Source organism: Dermacentor albipictus, chromosome 1 (assembly GCF_038994185.2).
Source record: "Dermacentor albipictus isolate Rhodes 1998 colony chromosome 1, USDA_Dalb.pri_finalv2, whole genome shotgun sequence".
Lineage (NCBI taxonomy): Eukaryota > Metazoa > Arthropoda > Arachnida > Ixodida > Ixodidae > Dermacentor > Dermacentor albipictus.
In genome coordinates, this window is record NC_091821.1 from 338689397 (window position 1) to 338711954 (window position 22558).

The following is a 22558-nucleotide window of genomic DNA, read 5'->3' on the forward strand; positions in this document are numbered from 1 at the left end:
GGCGCAGTACGTCTAGAATCGCAGCGTCCTGAGCCCTACGCGGTTGTGTGGTACTGGCAGCCACGTATCGTTTCGTAACTTCCGTAATAATAATACGAGTCAGTTGTGGCACTTGGTAGAGCATAAACGAGGGATGCAAAAGAACTCTGATTGTTCCACAAATGTATATTCCTGCATAATTCTTCCACAGCTAATTAAAAAAAACGTTACTATAATAGGATACAAATCAAGTCTGCAGTGAAGCCCCGCCCACGCCCTCATAACCGCCAGCCACTGTTCCTCCGCGAGGCTGCAAATAATTCGTACTTCAAACTTTTCCTGTTACCCAAATAAGGCGGTAACCACAAAAATACAATTATTATTGCGTAATTTTATTCCTTTTCCCTCGCCTATTATAATGGAATGGCCAAAGCCTAATTCTTTATTGAACTGAAATAACATGCTTGCTTTGCTGCTACTATTTATTGTCAAGTTTCACTTCAGTTCGCACTGAAGTTTCATGAGTAAAACGGCTACAGAAGTGAAATGAACGGCACCGCAGACTTTTGAAGAGGGAAATGCTCAGACTCCATACACTTTGTCCATGCCTGTTGGACACCTCATTGCGTCCGCAGATGAAAAGACTCTTCAAGAACAGCAGACGCTGCAAAGGTGTCAAGTACGACGCCATTTCGAAAAGGCCTCATGACGACGAATTTGTTTGCGTCTGTGATTTGCTGGCGCAGTAACACAACTCTGCGCGGGTTGTGTGCCTTGGTTGCTAACTGTTTTTTTTTTTAAGTTGTATTCTACTAAAGTAATCTTTATTTTACACTTTTGGCTTCTTGTTCTTGGTAGTGTTCTTCCTGCGCTTCTTTCCTGCGCATATCCATTTGGCGTAGTTCCTTGTTTGCCAAGTAGAGGAGAGGTGTATCGCACAAATGTACCTGTAAAATACACTTTATTTCATTTCTCTTTTGTGAGTTTACGCGTTTTTATGCCGAATGGTGGACGTTATTCACATTTGTACTAGTAAAAGTACTCCCGCCCCCTCATTTTCATAGAAGTTACCTTGGGTTGCCCCCCCGCCCCCCGAAAAGAAATCCTGGGTACGTGCCTGATAAGGCATTAAAATAGTGGTTTAAAGTAATACCATAATAAATACTCATAAAGAAGAATATACTATAATGTGCGGGAAAAGTTTCACTTTTTTACAGATTACTAACCATGAAGAATAGAACTTCTTTTACAAGAAATATGAAGCCTAACAATACAGTAATAAATGCAATGTAAAGAAAATGTAATAATTATGAAAATGTATTTATGACAGATGGAAAGATGGTTCTGCTGACAGCATTTTTTTTTCATGCTGCGTTTAAAAAACTGCAATGAAAGAGATGACGTGATATTAACAGGGATTCGATTCCAAAGTGCAATATCATAGGAGCGAAGCGTAAATTTTCTACAGCTAGATCTCATTTTAGGTAAGAGGTTATATCTGATTTTAGGTTATTACGCTCTGAAAACCTAATATTACTTTTGTTTATGCGGTTACCAAAGCAAGGCTGTCTAATGATATTTCACGATGAAAGACACGAAATGTAATGAGAGACAACTTGTGACAGAACAGCTGTCGAATGGGTAAGGTGCGACGATGTTGATAGATAGGTAAAGAAGGGCAATGGAATGAGTTAAAATTAATTAATTTTATTGCCTGGTTTTGAGGACGTTCAAGTGGTTCGAGGTGAATGGCAAATGTATTACCCCATGAAGATGAACAGCATAATAAATGACTAATAATATAAGCATGATACAACGAGCTAATGCTAATCCCTTCACGTTGAAAGACACAGTGAAGGGTATCGGGGTTAATTTCAGTCACCTACTAGGGATTTTTAACGAGCACTAAATGTTCGGTACCTGAGCGTTCTTACAAGTCCGGACGCTGCAGCGAAAAAATCGTAATTCGCGACCTGTTGCTATAGCAACAGGTCGCGAGTTCGCAGGTTGCTTCTCCTAAGCAGGAAAAGAAACTACGACGTTTATATGACAGTGGAGCGTGACGTTCCGAGCCAAGTGGTGTGCTATGGTGGGTACTGCAAGATACCCAGTATTATTAACATTGTTTTTGTTCGGATTGAAAACATACAAATGTGCAAATAAATCTAAAAAATAAGAAGGAGCAGGCTGGTGATTGTTCAAGCTAATGTGAGCTCTTTCTCGACCGCATTCTCAGCAGCGGAAGGGCGGAGCAGTGGTTCCTGCACAGTGGATCGCTGGATTCGAGTGTTCATTCGCGAATGAACTCTGCCATAGCCACTATGTAGAACGATGCCGTAAATAAAGAAGACAATAACCGCGTCAAGTGCTACTCGTTCCCGTAGGCAGCAAAAGAGAGTGTTGGAAAGTTTTATAAAAAGCTTGCGCCCGAGTCGTTATCCATCAAGAATACCATCTGCTCACCACATTTTCAAGGCAACGCGACGCATTCTGTACCTTTTGTTCAGCGTATAACTAAGCTACAAGCTTATGCGCTTCATTCGGCGAGACGCAGCATGTTGGACAGTGTGGTGCACGTCTCGACTAGAATCGATTTCAAACGTGCCAGCGAAACACACGATCGCGCGCAGAAGGAATTAAAGCGACCCGCTTTCTCGGACACCGTGCATCTCTCCAGTCGGCAACGGCCTGCTCTCTGGCAGTGAAGCTCGCGTTCCTCGCACGGGAGCAGGTGTGACGGTCATTCGTCATTGTCACGGCCGTGCCAAGCAAAGAGTAGCGATAGTCGATCTTCAGCCGGTGAATGTGTCCCAGGAGAGCTCATCAAGGAGGAGAGACAGTTTCGGGTGAGCGACGACCGGCGTGCATGCAGCGTCGTATTTTCGGTATACACGTATACGGACGGCCCGTGTATACCTTCGGCTAAGTTCTACGCACGAAGAAAAGAAAAAAAAACCTGAGAAGAAGGGTCGGCAGTGTCTTCTCCCCGTGTAGTGCCGGCTTCTTGAGCCAGCCCTTGTCGGCTCACTACACCACAGAACCACGGCCCATTATTTGTAGGTAGCAGGGGAGCTCATCAAGAGTTGGAAACTCATCTATCGCTTCGGCCGCTATAGTATAGCTGGTGTAACTGCGCCGTTCATGAATACCAGCCTAATATAGCTGAAACAACTCTTTATACCATGGGACATCATTTAAAAAAAAATATGGCAGAAACGGTTATCTTGCGACGACTGATTACAGCAGCGCGATTAGCATTGCACCAGTGTAGCCACACAACGTAGTGCAACCTCCGAAACGTGCCACGTGTGAGATGCGCACTGCAACGGGGCGCCTCTTCCAAGCTTCGATCTACCATCACTGCCACAAAGTACGCGCGAAGTCTGTCGCGCGGTCTCCCTGAACGCGCGGCCTCCATGCCGGCGCTGTTGCACCGTGCACTGCAGCCGGGTTCTCTCCTCTCCCTAGGGACACGCTGCACCATCTAGCGGCACCACCGAAAACTCCACGCGTAGCCTCCGAGATGCGTGGCCAAGTGACCCAAGTTGACGTGAAAAATTAAGGTTCACGGAAGAGCGCGACATACTTAGTGCATTGGTGGCGCAGCTCGATAAAGCGTCAGACTGCTGCATTTGAAGTGCCTTTCGGGCGTGGGTTGGATTCCTCACAGCACGGGAGAGCTGTTTAAAATGATTTTTTTTTGTTGAAGCTGTAGAAGAAAACGGTTAGACGTCGAGATGGTCGCAAAGCAAGAACTACGTGAAGTCGCTTAAGAATGCTAATCGCGCTAAAAAAAAGAGCGATTTCTACGCCACCAATACGAAGTGTGCACGCCACTGGCACTTCCCGTTTACGGAGCAAATTAATAATTAGTTTTGTTAACAGCGCGGGAGATGTACGAGAAAAGAATATGGCACAGCCAGACACCGGGTAAGAGGCAGCAGTAGCGCTTAACTTCTTCGGGTAGGGGAGGAAGGCAAGGAACAAAGCAGAAGCACTATGCAGTGGCAACCCGACCGCTGCTGGAAGGGGTATCGTGTTGCGATAGGCAAAGTTAGCCTGGCCTATTGACGAGCCCGAGTATTTCTGGCCGTTGGCATCGCGCGTTTTCGTGAAACTTTCGTCAAATCAAAGCGATTGCAATTTCTGGGGACCGACAGCGCTTGGTTTAGTTTTGCCGCCACTGCAGCAGGTTTCTTTATTTATGTAAAATCAATATACGGTCTGATGAAGCAGGAAATCCAGCGTGATCAAGCGATGATACCAAAAATACTCGGCGGCGCAAACAGTAACTACGCGTCAATAAATGCTCGGACTGACGTCACATTTCTCAGGGAGGTTCTTGTAAACAAGTCGAATTAAAGCCTTCGAAACGAAAATTTGGTAATTTTGAGTGGGAATCGAACACGGGCCTCCGAGATGCGAGACGAGTGCGCTTCCCCCGGAGCGTCATTGCACACGTCATGGCGCAGCCATCAGACTGAGTAAACACGTGACCTGGTGCGTGCGTCGTTGCGCACGTGACGGCGGCAGCCATTGGGGAGGAGCTGACGTCATCATCGTCTTGTATGACCTCAGTAAGTAATACAGAAGATAGTAAATGGTATAACAACGTTAATTAGCAGTAATCATGGGTAATTAATGTAAATTAATTGAAATAATATTAATTACTGCGAAGTCAGGGAACTATTGTTAGAACAAGTTAGTGTAAGGTTACTTAAGGTGGAGCAAAGTAACCTAAGCCGAAGTAAAGTGATCGGAGGTTAATTGAAGTGGATCAAGGTGAATTAAAGTGGATTACAGTGGATTAAGGTGGATTAAAGTAGGTACAAATTAGAGCAAGGTGGATTAAGGTAGAGCTGTGAATTTATAGTAAGGTAACTTAAAGTGGAGTAAAGGGAACTAAGGTGAAGTAAAGTCAATGAAGGTGAATTAAAGAGGATTAAGGTGGATTTGAATGCTTTCGCATCACGTAATATGATAAGGTACTGATAAAAATGAATAAACAAGTCAGACGGCCTTGATCACTATTGCCAAAGGGAACTTGCACAGTGGCATTGGCGAAGAAGGCACACCGATTTAGCATTCCTGGGGTGGAACACAGGTACAAAATAATAATAATAATAAAAACCATTCGCCCGATCAGCGAAGCATTGACTGCGAGAGCAAATTATTCGACAAGTATACGAAGTATACGAAGTGAGGTTAGTCGTTTTATCACCTGCATAAACTGCTGCAAACATTCGCTTACTAACTAACTTAACAAGCATGCTGTCACGCGCGCACAAGCCAAAGCCGACACGTCTGACTCGGTGACAAAACAAGAAAAAAAAATCTCAGCAGCGTATGCTCTTTGCTTGCAGCGCGAACCTTCTTTTCGCCGAAGCTACGACGAAACTGGATGTGACCAGCCGCGGTGGTTGAGCGACTATGATGCTGCTGAATATTAAGGTTAGGGTTCGATTCGTTACCGATGGAGGTCGCATTCTGATGGGAACTGAAAGCAAAATGAACGTGCAGTGAGGCTAGGCAATCTTTAGCGAATACCAGGTAACCAAATGAATTCGAAGCCCTCCATTATATGGTTGCTTTCAAAACCTGTACCTATTTGAACCGTTTAAATTAATCAATCAATCAGTCAGTCAGTCGGTCGGTCGGTCAGTCAGTCATACCCTAGTTACACGGGCAGCTTAACCGCGGTGAAACTTAACCATGGTTAATTCGCTCAACCGTGGTTAACGCGAATCGTAGTCCGCCAGAGTTACACGGGCTATCCCGACCACGGTTAATGGTCTGATGACATGTCACGTGATCTCTTGCGTACAGGCTTCATTTTGAATAATTTTTCTGAGACATTTAATTACAGTGGTATGAAGATGTTATTTTTCAACCAAAGAATTGTCATATTTGAGAGTTTTAACGTGTAAGACTGTGTTTTGCACGTCTAGGTTATTTATTTTCGATACTCCTGCTCTCATTTGTGAGCATGCCTGGTGGGCATACAACTATATAAAAGGTCAGAATTAAGGATCACAAATGGGTAAATATAAAATAATATTAAGTCCACTCAACGAAAAGGTAAAAAAAATTCTAAATGAACAAATGAATGTTTCAACTAACAAATATTGGTTACATAATTAAAGGAGTACCACTTTACGCGAATGCACTTTGGAACTATGCGCTTGGATTTACAAGAAGAAAGAGAGAATAAGAAAGGGAAAAAAGGCAGTGTTTTCAAGTGTTAATGTATGCACACTGCGATTTCGCATTGCACAAATTATCACAAGAAAGTACATGTTAAAAATACTGAAGTTATAAGTTTAAAAGCAGCGCCATCAAACTGGACGAGAAAGTGAGACGCGCACAAACACACAGCGTTTGCGCGTGTGACGCTTGTCTAGCTTGATTGCGCTGTTCTTAAATTTTTATATTTGTGCGTAGCCGTCATCTCTGTGTAGAGGCGCGCGCTTCGACTACTTGAGCTGCTTGAGCGCAGAGCGACCAGATTATCTTCCCAAATGCGTATCAGTCCTTCAGTTGTCGCGTCGGGCCAAATGATACGCTTTTTGAAAAATATCTGGGAAGCGCCAGCACTGCACTCGGGAGAAGTACCTTCCGCCATTTTGCCAGTTTCCGAAATGTCGGTTACACTAAACCGAGGTTGCCAAGCTCGGTTGGCGGTCAGCGGGCCAGGCTGGCCGTTTAGCACTGGGAGGACTCTATAAATAAAGTAATCTGGAGTCACGCAAACAAGCAATGTAATGGCGGTGTTTTTTTTTTTTTCAAACCATCGTACGCCCTTTCCCAGAGCATTAATTGTTGCACGAATCTTTGTGAAAGGCGTTTCTGTTCGTATAGTTCCAGTGACACGTCGCTTCCCACGTTCTGCAGGGCTGTGCGGATGCCAGCAGCCGGTTGGAATGAAATGAGAGACGTCGGAGCGGGACCCCCCGTCTCAGTCGTTGAAAGCAGACGCCACAGCGCGAGGACGGCTTCGCTCTTCCCCGAAGGCGATAGAGCGCCGCTCGCTCCGATAAGGCCGTGCCCTCGCGTGCTACATGTAGTGCCCAGCGCGCAGCGCCTGAGATAGCAAGAAGAAACACGCATTTGTCCGGTGCGGGGCGCATTCGTATTACCGCGTAGTTCTTCAGACTCAAAAAGTGATTGAAACGTACACGCTGGCTTGTGCGCTACCGCCTGTAACACAGGTCATGAAAAGCTGGCGCTCTTGGCTCCAAAAAAACATTGCCAAAGGTGGGCGGAACCGGCGACAACTGCGAGCAGCGCGCGGTCACAAAGCGACGAAATTGGCTGGGTGGTACAAGTCGCAGCTCTCCGCCTTGAGTTACGCGGTTATCGGGCCGTACAGCCGATATCGATTGCTTCATTTGTGTGTTCAGGCTAGACTTCTCACTTTATGTGGGCGTCTATACGGCCTGAAAAGGCACCTTCATTCGCTGACAGTGCGCTATTTCTAATCTCATCGAGGGTGCGATGCGTGTTTCGCTTAACCGTGCAAAAAAAGCATAACCATGAAGAGAGAGAGAAACGAAGGGTGAAAGTAGGGATGTTAACTGAGGACCATCCTGGTTGGCTACCCTACACTTAGGGAGGGGAAAGGGGATGACTAGATAAGGAGAGAGAAGAAAAAAAGCATACAGTCAGTGATTCACAGAGCGAGTTGCAGAGGAACCTCCGCTGTCACAAGCGTTCGTACAGTGCAGCAACCTTCAATAAACGCAGAAGTGCTTTTGTGGCCTTTTGCATGCACGAATGCATAGGCCATGCTCCAGAAATTGTTTCATCCGAGAGCGCTATATTATCAAACAGGTTGAGTTATAGAGTACGTCGTTGAGTGTCAAAGGATGGGCAGTGACACAGAAGGTGCTCTAGAGGAAATACAGTTGGGTATACGGCTGGCGACGTTTGCTTTAAAGACCTGCTGCGCGCAAGAATTTACAGGACTTGGGAATTTTTTTATTGTGAAGCGGAATGGGTAACAATAGGAAAGCTTGTAGAGCGGTAGAAACTGCACAACACGTTGCTGAGAGGACGAACGAAGCAAAAGCCACTGACGTGGTACAGACAACCTAGTTACAGCATGAAATTCGGGGTAGAGTAGACAAAAAGTGTTTTTTAAGGGCATGTTGTGCAACCATACGTTGCTGTTAAACAAGTGATAGACAAATACAAAAAGGGAGGAGAGACAGAGAGGTTTGCCAGTTCTCAGACCGGCTGGCTACCCATTGCTGGGGAAAGGGTTAAAGGGAATAACAGATTAAAGAAGAGAAAAGAAAATTTGAGAAAAATACACACAATAACGCGATGCTACGCGCTACAACATTCAAAGACGGTCGCCCAGTTGACAAGCCCTTACAAACTTGAGCAGATCCCTTAAGGCTTTGAGTGCCGAAGCAAACAATTGCGGCCGCATCGTTCTCTCTGTGAGTCAAATTCCTGTGCGCGTCAACGCAAAAGCTAGGGTGACAGAGTCACTCGGTTTACCGATGACCACGGCCGGGAAATGTGCATTTGCAACATAAGCATGTTTGTGTCCAGCAGACCAACGACAGCGAGGGTCGACACGCAGTCCTTCACTGAACCGCGGTCAAACTACTCCTACGACTTCTCGTGCGCCGTGGACGCCTTCGTCACAGCACCTAGAGCTCGCTTCCTTCTCAACGTAAAGAAGGAGGAGAAGAAATAGACGGAAATACAGGGAGGCTAGCCAGTTCTCAGGCCGGCTGGCTACCCTGTGCTGGGGAAAGGGGGTAAGGGTATTAAAAGATAATAGAATAGAGACGTTACAATAAAGAAAAGGGAAGAGCAAATATAAAAGAGGAAGAAGAAAGGAGAATACGGCATTGCTTATAGTATGTCTCTAAGACCAGTCCTCTGCAAGAAGCGTAACAACTCTTTCAAGGCCTTCTGTGCTGAGGACGGTCTCGGCCGGTGTCCCAGGAACTTTTCCTCCGACAAAGGGCGTTTGTCAAGACTACCTAGCACTCTTGAAAGTTCTTTTCTGGGCGCACTTAGGCGAGAACACCCACAGAGAAGGTGGGCGATTGTTTCCTCGCAGCTACAGTTACCGCATGTATAGGGCTGTTTGCCATTCCTATCCGAAATGATTACGCATTCGTGAAGGCCACGCCAAGCCACAAGCGCCACAGGAGCGACGTAAAGCATGCTATAAAGCCTCCCATGCACGAATTCCTCCAGAATTGCTACCGCAGCGCAGCTCGGACGAGCAGGTAAGCCGCGGCGCCATGCGTTCACCAGCTGCAGGGCCTCCTGTTTTGCACTATACCTGAAAGCGGTAAGCGCTGCCTGGAGGGCGCTGCTGCTGTTGTTGTTGTTGATGATGATGGTGGTGATGATGATGATGATGATTTGTTGGCATCCCCTTTGAAACGGAGTAGTGTCAAATAGTCACCTAGCCTGCTTGATTTAATCAGACATGTTATACATGGTTTTCATTCTACCAGCGTTTTCGTAGCGCCACCTAGGCAGCGCGTCATGGCATTGAAAGCTGCTATATTTCCCCTTCGCTCACCACTCACTTCAAACATTCACAATGCTACAGTTCCGAATATTTCGTCCAAAAGAAAACTTCGCCTAGAGTGTAACAAATTCATGTTCCTCTCTTCTTTGCACTGACTACTGCGGTGACTAACGCTGTTATGCGCAATACATAGTGCAGCAAACCGAGGATTCAGTGCATCAGCGCCTGGAGAGAGATACCGCGAGCGAACCATGGTGTAAAAGAGCAAAAACGAAAGCCAATTGCTTTAATAAAGCGTTTTATGACAGCTGGCGTTGCTGCGTCCAGAAAAAAAAAAATGTGAGCTGGTTGCTCCTATATAGTAGAGCATTGCGCTAGGTGAAGAAGACACGAACAAACGACGACCGGAAAGCATGGTACGCACGCTCAACCCCAATGCCTGCCCTGTCGTCCTCTCTCCGCTCGAAGGATGCTCTTAAGAGTTCCCCCAAAAGCAAAGTCTTTTGCGCCGAGCTTACGCAGAACCAAAAGCTGGCTTGCGGTCTTTCGTGCGCAATGCCCATGACGTGCTCTGCGCTAACTTTCGAGTCCGCTGCTTCCAAAGATCCTGATGTATGCACGGCTTTTGCCGAGACACCCCGACAAGCCTGCGTTGGCATTCGCGCCCGTCTAGTCGAAGCACGCATATACGCTACTTGCGAAACTCGGCACCCAACCCTTGCGTTCCTCCTTTCACTCTGATTTGTCCCGCCTGCAACGCGACCCCGGGAGCCTCGTTAGCGCGCGTTCCCTCTTCCCCACTTGAGTGCCCGTCGACGTTCAACTTTCCTCCGTTGTGGATGCAGAGGTCGGACAGTAGTCGGCCGGCATCGGACCCAACACCAGTCCATCCACAGCTGGCGTTCGCCACGTCCCAAACTTGGCTGCGTGTGCGTCCCGCGGGAGTGCGCGACGGTATGGGCCCGCTTGGGGAGGAGAGGGGGTAGAGCCGCTGCGGCGGCGTCGAGCAAACAACTCGCGTTGTGGCGGCAGAAGGCCCGCGTTCGTCCTCGTCGTCGTCGTCGTCGTGGTGGTGCGGCCGGCAGCGGGCGGCCAGGCGCACCCGTGCGTGTCAGAAGCCCGCGCCGTGTGCGGCCATGTGGAGCGCCGGTCTCGTCTCCGTCTTCTGGGCCCTGGCCAACGGCCTCGGTGAGTATGTATACCCCTCTCGCTTCCTCGACACCGGCCGGAAGCGGCGGCCGGCCGCTGCGTGCGACCGCCGACGTGCTGTACCGTGCGCGGCGCGCTGTGCCTCGGACCGCGCGCCTCTCGTTCCGACGTCGCCGCGCTCCGGTGGCGGCGGCTTCCTTCCTTCCTGCGCTTCGGCTGCCCGGGTACGCGTCGCATTGCAGGGCTGCGTCAGTGTGACGCCGAGAGAACGCTAGCAGCCACGAAGCAGTTTGCCCCCGCCGTGGGTTAAAGTTACCGCAGCTTAGAAACGGGGGTGCACAGAAGAAAACAACTCTAAGAAGCCTTACCAAGCTACGAACAGATCAAACTAACAGTTATAAGCGTTAGCGCATCGACAACTGTCTGTAACGAAATGGCAAATTGGGTGAGTTGGCGTAGATTCATGACTAGAAAAGCGTCAAAGATCATAGATGACTAGAGGTCACGAGGACAGGAACCTTCAATACCAAGCTTTTCAGTTGTCCACGTTATTGCTTCGCGCTTTCCCGCACTCTTAGACAAAGGTACACCCTTTGGGGTGTATATATGCCGCGCAACGATAATCGTCATCTGCCTTGCTTGCGTTTCCTTTCTTGAAAACGCCGCGTCCGCTGCTTTCCTGTCGGGAATACCATGTCATGCTGATAACGCGCATGCCGTTCGTTACTGGGAAGTACCGGGCTCGCAGCGTTAAAGAAAAGAAATGCGTACAAGAGAGATGACGTTTATTGTTGTGTGGCAAGATAGAACCCGAAGGGTGTAATTTTGTTTTAGAGTGTACCCCCATGGACAATATGTACTATAAGCCGCGGCTCCAATTCCTGCAGGAGGAAGGCCCTGCGCGCTTTCATTTAGATTTCCTTATATGCTGCAGGGCAAACAGTTCGAATAAAAGAAAAGAAAAATTTCGAGCAAGTGACAGTAACTTCCCGCACATGAAGTCGTTGTTTGACAGAGGAGTGACATTTGCGCGAGCTTTTTTGGTTTGTTTGTTTGCCAGCCAACAGCTTACAGTGCGGCGACGTACTCTCACTTGAGCGAAGCTTGTTAAACGTAAGTCTAAGCCCTACCCACCGGTAAAGTTCTTAATGCAAGCGGCCGCCAAGATTGTCTCTCGCTCGATGCAAGACGTTGAGGCACTTCCTATTGCTTTCTTTGTACGGATGAACGAGCTTGCGCAAGACATCGGAGGAGCAAGCTGTGGGTGTGTTCGCTGTTAGGGCGAAGCGTTCTCTAGCTCTGTGTCTCGTTCTCCCGACTGCCGGTGATGTTAAACCGATATAGCGATTGACGTTGAGAAAACAGGACCGCTACCAAATGCACGAAGGGCGGTCGTGGAGGCGCCGCCAATTCTAGTTCAAGCCCTTATTTTAGGGCACCTTTAGAGTGAGTGAGTGAGTGAGTGAGTGAGTGAGTGAGTGAGTGAGTGAGTGAGTGAGTGAGTGAGTGAGTGAGTGAGTGAGTGAGTGAGTGAGTGAGTGAGTGAGTGAGTGAGTGAGTGAGTGAGTGAGTGAGTGAGTGAGTGAGTGAGTGAGTGAGTGAGTGAGTGAGTGAGTGAGTGAGTGCAACAACGCAGCGATGGTTTCAAGTTTTTCTGTTGGCCATGGACCTAAAATTTTTCCTAAAGATAGTGGCCGTCTATCTAAGCCGTATACTATTTTCGAAAGGTTCTTGCGGGGTGCATCATGATTTTTACAATGGAGACGAAGGTGTTCTATGTCTTCTTCAGCCTCTTCACATGAGCATGTAGCACTGTTAGTTTTTCTTATCTTATACAGGAAGCTTTTAGTATAGGCAGTGCCTAGTCGAAGCCTATAAACTATGCTTTCAATAGACTGACTAATTTTAAACGGAATATTGAATTCTATTCCAGTATCTATATTATATAATTGAGAGTTCTGCGCATCATTTATGAACCAAGTTTCCTTGGACAATCTACTGCATAGTTTGTTCAATAGACATCGCGCACCACTCGCCGCTAGAGGAAGTAGTGATAATTTATGCTCTTGATGTGCTGCACGTGCCATGTGATCAGCTGTTACATTTCCTATGCTTCCACAGTGACTTGCAATTCACTGGAAAATTATGTCGTCTTGTAGATATTTCGCTATGGCGGATGTCTTCCGCATTTTGCATGTCAATGTGATGTTTGTTTTTCTTAAGCTGGTTTAATTTTAGCATAGCAATGAAGCTTGTGAGTCGCTCAGAATTACCCACCGAAGTGGTTCTGACTGCAGACATATGTAACGTAAAGCAGAAACTGTTGCGTAAAGTTCTGCAGTCGTGGACGTTGTAAATTGGCAAAGGTTCTAAGCTCTTTTCTCTTGATATGCAGGTATGTAAAACGCAGATGTAGAGCTTTTTTTCCAGCATGATCCATCGGTATACACGTGAATGCGATCCACGTACTTAGTATAAAGATGCGATAAAGTTAATTGCTTTATCGCAACTACGTGCATATCACATTTGCGACCTACTCCAGGAATTGAAGTGACTATTTCTGGAATTGCTAGTCGCCATGGGGAATGAAGAAGAGCAGTCCCTTGTTTGTTTTGTACTACCTCTGGACACGGTCTTGCACCCACTAGCCAAACCTGAAACGATTCTCTAGGTCTAACGGTGCAGGAAGAGTTCATCGTTCGGCTATTTGGTCTCGCATATATTGCTGACGAGGAACGTTGCCGCAACAAAAAGACAACGTACACAAGCAATAAAAACAAAGAAGCGCTTGTCCGTTGTCTTCCCTGCCTCGGTGCGTTGTCTCGCTATACGCGAATTTTTCTCATCGGCTAATGTTGCAAAGCTGAAAGTTATCAAAATCATTATCACACGCTGAGTCACTGCAACAGTTACGGGGTGTAATATCCCATATGCAAACGTAAGGCCGTCAATCAACGGTACGGCAGGAGCGTCGCAACTGACAGAAGATTCCCTCCGGCATACGTAGGCGCTGAAATATCTTGCGGACATTTGCTGCCGTCGGTCACTCTACTAACGCTCCAGCAGATAAGCGCCCTCACGCATTACGACTCCGTCTGTAAAAAACGTCAGGACGTTGAGTACAAATAACAGGTTGTTAGTTTAGGCATGTTGGTATTCTATTTTAGCCTTTTAGCGTGAAGATGACACTCGGACTGCGTCTGTCTGTCACGCTGTCCGTATGTCTTCTGTGCGCTAAAAGGCGAAAATAAAATGCACCACGGCAGCTTATTGCACGCCAAAATCAGCTGTTTTTCTTTTTTTTTTCAGATTGGTCCTGTAAGGTATCTGTGTTTACAAAGTTCAGTCTTAACACACAGAAAATAACGGGTCCATTGTTTACAGGGGACCATAAACGAAGTCAAAAGAAGCGCGATGCTCCCGTTAGACGCCGCAGAACTTGCGTTTAAGACGGAAGGTTGCAGTGGCGGCTGCAGATGGAGTGCACACGCAGCAAACCGAGCTGCGTGTGCACTCTTTACGTTGGTAAAGTTTACTTCAATGGTCCAAGTGTTTAGTGTCCAAGTGGTTAGGGCGTATGGTCAGCTCCCTTTAAACGCCGGCACATACGTACGCACGCAAACACACGCGAACGCAGACACGCACCCACACAAGCAGACTGCAGCCGCAACCCGAACAGCGTCTTTCGCGCACAATATTTCACGCCCCGGAGCGCCTCTTCTCCTCCCCCCCCTAACCCCCCTCACCCCCCCCCCTTCACCCCTGTGCATTGGTCCGGCGAGAGGCGCAAACTTGAAGGCCTTTTCGTGAAGAGCCAAAATACTTCCTTCAGAAAGCAGGGCCCCAGTCATCGCCCTTAACGCGTTGCCTAAAATTGCCGCTGCTGCGTCCCGCCCCACGGCTGCAGGGGCACCAGCTGGCGCTTCTCACCTATCTTGCTCCGGCACCCGCTCAACAACACGCCACGCGCTGGTTCGGCGTGCGTACGTATTTTAATGCGCAGTAAAGCGCGGTGAAATCAAATTTGGCCGAGCCATTGTTCGGGGCAACGGCGCGTGACGCACTTCGGGTGGACAGCGCAGTGAGAAATGCGAGCCGTTTCCGTCTTGAAAGAGGATAGAAGGAGGAGAGCGGGAGAGAGAGAGGAGGCAATAAGAACCAATATAAAATGTGACCGTGGCTCGGTGTCGTCCGTGCGTCGATCTTCTGGGACGTGAAACCAAGGCTTTCTCTCACGTTCCTACTCGGTGAAGGCCAGTATAAAAGCCTCGATAGGTTTTCGTATTCTTTACTGACCGTTGCGACGGAAAGGCACATTATAATTGAGTCTGTCTTTGGTAAACGTGCAATGCGCAGATGTCAATCATTTATTCACTGGAATCGTATTTTTCTATATATGATTTTTTCTAATTGAAATTTTACTTTAACCAAGACCATCTACATGGTGTACTGTGAAGACTGCCACGCGTCTCAGAGAAGTGAACGCTGGCTCTACAGGGCATGTAGTTACGCGAATGGAGCGTGCTTCTTTCTTTCTTTCTTTCTTTCTTTCTTTCTTTCTTTCTTTCTTTCTTTCTTTCTTTCTTTCTTTCTTTCTTTCTTGTTGTCGTGTTCACACGCAAACGAACACATATGAGAAACAGGCACGGCGTATACGCTCGTTGAAATCAACATGGCCGCGATCCTTCAGCAACGTGTTACCAGTTTTACGGAAAGCGATCTGCGCGTGGAATGAAGCAACCGAATAAATACGAATCCGCCCACACCACTTCTCTTGCCACTAAGACGTGACCGAATAAAAAGTAATAAAAACACTCTTCGGAGCGGAATTCGCATCCTGCATTCTCCGCGACAGAATCCAAATCGACGGGAATGAACAGGCGCATATACGCACTCGCGATACGCTTTGTGAGAGTGAAAGGAGAACGCAACAAGCGAGGGAGAGAAAGGTCGAACCGTTTCCTGTTTGCGGTGGAAGTGTTTACGACTCCGGTCGTCTATGCGCGATGGGTATTTGCGGCTGCGGCGATGGAACGTCGGCGAATGATGCGAAGCAGGCACTGCGCTCGCCGACTATTCCAGGCAGCACTTGACCCAACTTTGCGAGCTCGGCTTCCCGTATACGACATACGGAGTATGTCGGTGCAGTCGGTCTGTCGAGACGGGGACTTGGGCGTGATCATCTCTCTTCTATATTGGCGCGGTGGTGTCGTAGCTCCACTGCTCGGTCCTTGGAATATAGCTTACTGTCTTCGAGCTCACCTTAGTGAGCTGACTTTGCAACGAAAAAAAAAACCAGAAAAAAAAGAAGTTGCCGCTTGCTTGGGTTTTCTATGTGACACATATTTCTTTGTTTTGCTACTGCAAAGTGCTGTCCCGATGTTTTACAAATATTCTCGACTGCACGCAATATTTTATTACGAAGTTTTATGACTAAGGATGCTTGAACGCTGAAATCATACCTTTTCCGCTCTCTTCGCTTTTTTACGTTACTGGACAAATGACTTTCTTTGCAGGAGGCATTCGTCGACAAACAGTAATAAAGGACTCGTCAAGTGAATTGAGGTACAGCGCGGTTTCAGTGACAGTGCGCGGGATGCCTATAGTGATCTATCGACTGTGTTGAAAGCAGGGACGCTCTCCTAACATGGACTCCGAAATTTTGGGCACATAGTGCACCGCGAGCACTATCTCTGAGGCCACGTCTTTGTTTTCGAATATCGTACCCGATAAAGTCGGGGTTAGAACGGCAAAGGAAAGAAAATGAGTATTCACCGCTTTACCTAAGAGTTTCATGCTGGATTGAAACGTGCGCTACGCAGTTATTTCTTTGACAAACCCAGTTTAAGTTGTATATAGCAAGCATCTAGGCGGCGAACAAATTTCTTTTTTCTCGGCTGCCGTGGGGTTCAGCGAACCTGTGTGGACAACGGTCGATGCAATACCCTTCTTGCGGTCTCGCGTCGAGGATTCGATTTCCAATCGTCACGTTCACGTACTTAATCGATAATTCAGGCCGGTAGCCAGTCTCCGGGATCCGGCTCCAGAGGTCCGGGCCCAGCGTAGTTCACTCTCGAAAGGCACATTTGTTTAGAGTTCAAGCATACAGCTCAGCCACGATGCGAATGCTTGCATATAGACTGATCGATAGGTTCCTGCTTATAACGCGTCATAGCTACCAAAATTTCAGATAACGTTGAATAAGCGTGATACTGGTTTCAGTATTAAGTGGCTGTCGTCCTTAAGAGAGGAATGTGCAATCACGATCAAAATTTCCGGAGACCAATGATGCCGCGAATTTTTTTTCCTTTCTTCGCATGGCCTAGGCATGTAAACTATATAAAATCAAGTGGTACAGCCTATACGTGCGGCTGCTTGACCAATACAATGCAGGGAGGCATTCCACTTTTCATTGATGCGCTAGAATTCTTTTTTGTTGTTCCCAATGCCGTGGTCTCTAGACTTTTGCTCCCGACTACGATGTAAAGGTTCCCAGTACACTTGTTTAGAGCGCTGTGGCGTGATTAGCACGGTCTAGTGGAAGTCGCTGGGTTGAGAAATTTTTTTCTTCTTCTCTTTCAGCCGCGGGCGCTTTATTAGTTGGCCGCGAGCCGTGTTGCTCTTCGTGGAGCGAAGACAGCCGTTGCATAGAAGCGATAAGTCACGCGAGGTGATAAGGCACGTCATCGGTCTGCATTTCGGCAACCGTCGACACTTGCCAAGCGCAGGACGCTATCGTTAATAACAAAAAGAAAAAAAGAGAGAGCAGGAGGAGCAAAATGCATAGCTAGCAGCACAAATAGCAACAGTCAGCTCATCTGGCAAAACATGCTCAAAGCAAGTTGTCTCGAACCAGCGGCCTAATACTAACAGACGGCGCAAACACAGTTCCGAGCGTACTGCATCTGCGCTCTGGACATGTGCGCTGGGGACTGTCTCGCGCGTTGACGATGAATGCTGACTTAATTACAAAGCTGGAGATGTTCGCGTGGCTGATGGGCCGGCATAAGCTACTCCAAGTATTAGGCGAAGAACTAGATGTATGCGATGACAAAAAAAAGAAAGCATTTGTCTGTGAAAGAACTGTGGTCTAAGTGCTCGAAAGCTGTACAAAGGGCACTCCATTGGTCTTCGTGTGGAGGGCAGTCACATAGGATATGTTTGTCGTTTTTTCGACACCACATCTGCTACAGTTTGGACTGTCCGCCATTCCAGTAAGGAATGAGTAGGCGTTAGTGAAAGAAGCACCTACTCGCAAGCGGCACAGTAGCGTTTCTTCCCGTCGGTTAGAACTAGGTAAAAGTTGCAATGTCATATGCGGGTCCATGGCACATAGGCACCGGTTGGTGAACTCCGGCGTGTTCCATTTTCTTACAGTAATAATATGGGCAAGACCGCTGAGGTGCCGCGCTGCATCCTTTCTCAACAATGGTATCGAGGTGCCTTCACATACATCATGTGCCTCGCGGGCAGCTTTGTCGGCACTTTCACTGCCAGCAATGTTACAGTGCCCGGGTATCCACTGAAATGCAATGTCGTGGCCTCCGTCCACCGCTTGACGGTAGCGTAATCGTATCTCTGCTACCAAATGTTCATGTGGGCTGTGGTGCAGAGATGATAAGACTGATTGCAGGGCTGCCTTTGAATCACAGAATATAGCCCACTGATTTGGTGATTGTTGCTGCACGTATGGCTCTACGCTACGGAGGGCGGAAAGTTCTGATCCTGTTGATGTTGTGACGTGGGTGATCTTGAACTTATTGCAGGTTGACACCACGGGGGGAATGACTACCGCACCAGTAGAGCTGGTCAGAGTCGAAGAGCCAACCGTATAAACATGAACTCGATTGGAGTATGAATCATGCAGTAGATGTAGAGCGGCTTGATTCAGGGCACTATAATTGACAAGTCGGACTTATTTCCAACTGCTGGGACGGAAAGCCTCACTTGTGGCTGCCGGAGACACCGCAAATGACAAGGTGATCTTGCTGCAGGCGTGAAATCGGATGGAAGAGAGGATCGGTGCGAGGCCACAATGCCCGAAAAAGTTGCATCTGACCTGCTTTCCGAGAGAGAAACAAGGCGTTCAGACTGGAGTCGGGAAAGGTGACGAAGGTGATTTCTAAGGGTTTCTATGACAATATATGTGCCGACGGGATGTTCCTTGACGATGGCAATTGTTGCGGCTGTTGAAGAGCATCGCGGTAGACCCAGACGTTCTAAGCGCTTGAGCTTGCATACTCTCAAGCAATCTGAGATTTTTTTCTCCGGGTGCTTGACAACACCGGAATGCTCTAATGCAAGAAAGCCACGAAGAGCACTTTGTATAGTTGAAGCATAGAACGCACCGACGGTCCCCATGCATGCTTTTCCAGCAATGGCTTTGAAAAGGTGACTGATTGAGATAAGTATCTTTCCTTAGGTAGGATACATGGGGGCTCCAGGAGCCAATAATCCCTAAAAATCGATGGGTTCTCTTGTACAAGATAGGCTGGCCATTAAAAGACACCGGGTATCCAGTCATCGATTTTCGTGAAAAAGCGACTAATGCGCACTTGTCTGTTGAAACTCTGAGGCCTTGTCTCTGAAGATAAGTAGGCGTCATCGTTGCATCCTTTTGTGACCTTGCGCGAACCTGCTGCCGGGTTACTCCTGACGCCCAGATGCAGATGTCATCTGCGTAAATTGAAAGACTGACCGACTGTGGCAGGAATTCTGTCAGCCCAATTAAAGCCAACTTGAAGAAAATAGGGCTCATAACGCCACTTTGTGGAACTCCACGGCTGGTGCAGTGGTCGGAAATTTGACCACTCTAGATGACTACAAAGAAGCTCCTTTCAGTAAATTAGCTCCGAATCCATGGAAAAGTGCGGCCTCCGATTGCAGCAGCCACGAACGCGTCAAGAATTGCGTCGTGAAAAACATTATTATAAGCGCCCCTAACATTTAAAATAGCGCTACAGAGAGACGTTTGGATTATTTCTGTTGTTGAAACGAAGACACAAGATCAATGACGTTGTCGACCGACGAACGGACACGTCGAAAACCTGTCATCGCGTCTGGATAAACATTGTAATGTTCAAGAAACCACTCGAGGCGCATGAGGATCATCATTTCCATCAACTTGCCAACACAACTGGTGATAGCAATAGATCGATATGATGTCACTTCCAAGGGGAGACTTTCCATGCTTCAAGATTGGAACAAGACGGCTACGCTTTTATTCAGAAGGAACAACTCCGCCATTCCATGGTACGTTGAGATGACGCAGCAGGATCTCTCGTGCTTCTCGGTCAAGGTGACGGATAGCAGCGTACGTGATTTTGTCGGGTCAAGGTGAACAGGAACGCCTGGAGGGGGCTAGAGCAGCCTCCAATTCTTTCGTGGAGATAGGTTAGTCCATTGCCGAAAGAATTCAAGATCCTTCAGTAGTTCTCTGTCACATGCAATTGCCTCACAAAACTCTTTCCCAACATCCACTTCTCGACAGCCTTGGTGGAGATCCAGTGCCTTAAAGGGGTGGCGCTGCTGAGGAGAGCAGCGAAGCCCTTGGAGAGTCCGCCATAGGTGAGACAGATCGTTGCGTGGGTCCAACGAGTCCAACGGGCGAAACTAACAGATAAACTGAGGCATAAGGACACGTGCGTCCCTTTGGGAGATTGCGCTTCTGGGGAGCCATACGGGAGCAATGCTGCTTCGTGGTCGGAGTAATTGTTTCTCCCCAAATTTAGCTCCGCTGTCGAATTTTCTTTTTTTTTTCTCCGACGGAGCACGTTCGCTCTGTCGTGAGGTGCGCGAGACTGCTCGATGATGGAGTTGAACATCTAACAAGCCCTTACTTCCATAAAAGGAGTTGCAAGCGCCCACTCCTTTCTTGAAGCAGTACGCGCCGGACGCGGTTTCTGGCGCACGTGAGTAGTCAGTCACGACACGCACCTTCTCTCTTTCACTCCGTACAACCGAGCGTTCGCGATCTATTGAATTCGCATTGACGCACGTCAGAGGAACTGCAGACGCGTTCCATGTTAAGCCGCACAGAAAGGGCTCACAAAAGGGCGGCCCGTTGGCGGCGGCAGCCCAGGAGCCGGGTTCCCCCGCTTAGGTGCGCGTAAGCATCCAGCCGATTCTCCTCCTCGCTTTAATCGGCCGCTCCTGCGCCTCTCGGCTGCCTCGTTTCCGCTCTGCCTGTCGCGATGAGGGCTCCTCCGGGCCGCCACGGTTGCGCCGAGAATAGCCTGCAGCCGCTTGCGGAGTCAGCGCGGTTCGCCTCCTCCTCCGCCTCTTACGCCGAACGCTTCACGTGCGCGCGCACACACGCGAGCGAAGAAGCGTCCGGTAAACGGGGCGAGCGCATGCGCCGAGACGAAACAATTTAAAAATGGCGGCCTGCCTGTCGCGGTCGACGACGCACCGGTGTGCCCCGTACAGGCCCCGGTGTACAGACACGCGTGCACGCCTAGCCAATGTGGCGTGCACCTTAGCATGCAGGAGCCTCTCGAGCTGAAACTGCTTGTAAGCTCAGCTAAGGCATCTCATTTGCAAGCTGCGCGTATTAGTTGTGGCTAACTTCTCGTAAACTATGCCTTAGACACGAAAGCAGCAACCTAACCTATCAGTTTCACATTCGCCTCTATTATCATGGGTAAATTTTACCATTCCTCTCTTCCTCTTTGAACTCCACAGCCTCCACCGCCGCCCCACCTTTCCAAGTGGGGGGGGGGGGGGGGGGTAGGAAATGCGACGTTCATTCGGTTTACCTTTAGCTCTTTTTCTTTTCTTCGCTCTCTCTTTCCTTCAAAAAAAAATTCAGCTTAATATCTGAATTAATATTCCGGAACGCCTCACCGCTTGCTCCAGAACTTTAATATTCGCCAAGAAAATAAAGGCCGCACTTCCAATCAAGAACAGCCCAACCGAGCCTGCGGTGGAGATTACCTCGTTTGTCTGTACTTTGCGTTTATCATGAAATTTTCTCGTTTTAGGCTCACTTTTGCGCGTGTTGAGAACCTCTGTGAAAACCCGTCAGCCGTGTCTCCGTTTACTTTCGCCAGCGACGTCGTAGTTACTTTGCCTTAATGAGGCGTCTAGTATACGTCAGGCGCTGTTCCTTGTCTCACGAGTCGTTGGGCTGGTGTAGTGAAACTTCACGGGAGTGTCACCACCAGGCTTTCGACTTTACGTCGTTTGCTCGTCGTACGAAGCACGTGAACTCAGTTTAAAGTCAGCTATTGGCTGTTCCAAAACTTTTGTTTACATGTTCAACTTGATTCTATATCTTTTGCTTTGGTAGTCGTTTTTGTAGGTGCTGCCAATAAATCAATCAATCAATCAATCAATCAATCAATCAATCAATCAATCAATCAATCAATCAATCAATTGATCGGTCGATCGAAAAGGCTTGCTCTTCGCCGATCCAAAGTCGAATTTACAGAACATTTAGTTCGGAAGGACCGTTCGTCAGGTATCGCTATTACAACGATTCCTCACTGACAATTCGTTCAGAAAGAATTCTTACGTAGTACCAACGGGTTCGCAAGTTCGGCCACAGCTGCCTCTTTGGGACTGTGTATACTCGATTAATTGTTTTACGGCGTACTTCTTTCTGTGCGCGTTGAGTGGATAAGCCATCGACAGGATTCCGTTTCTTCAAAGAGCTATAGGCGCCGCGCTGCCCATAATGTCACGCATGGGCGGAAGTGTTCGTGATAGGATTCTCACGGAGAATGCGCTCCATGAAGCCTGTATTTTGTAAGGATTATTCGCCTTTGATTCCGTGCATTTGCGATCATGCTTCCCGTCGAATGGCCGATTCCGGAGATCGCAGGTGTGCAGCTTTGCGAGTTAATGACGGAGGTAAAAAATAATGAAAAAAAAGGAATAATCGTTACACAATGGGGCGTCCGGTGTCGCTTTTGCGAAAATCATGGG

At 48.0% G+C, this 22558-nt stretch overlaps 1 protein-coding gene across 3 annotated transcripts in view; it reads left to right on the forward strand.

Moving 5' to 3' along the window:
• Positions 1–2715: 2715 nt before the first annotated feature.
• The window catches only part of Reck (Reversion-inducing-cysteine-rich protein with kazal motifs), a 58274-nt gene continuing 38431 nt past the window's right edge, over positions 2716–22558 (forward strand). Inside the window, exon 1 of one of the 3 annotated variants that reach the window (XM_065432188.2) lies at positions 2716–2825. In XM_065432188.2, coding sequence (XP_065288260.1) covers positions 2783–2825 — 43 coding nt within the window. In that variant the 5' untranslated portion in view covers positions 2716–2782. Of the gene's footprint in view, positions 2826–9897; positions 10670–22558 lie in introns of those variants that run through there. The other 2 variants (XM_065432249.2, XM_065432103.2) reach the window with 2 other exon arrangements.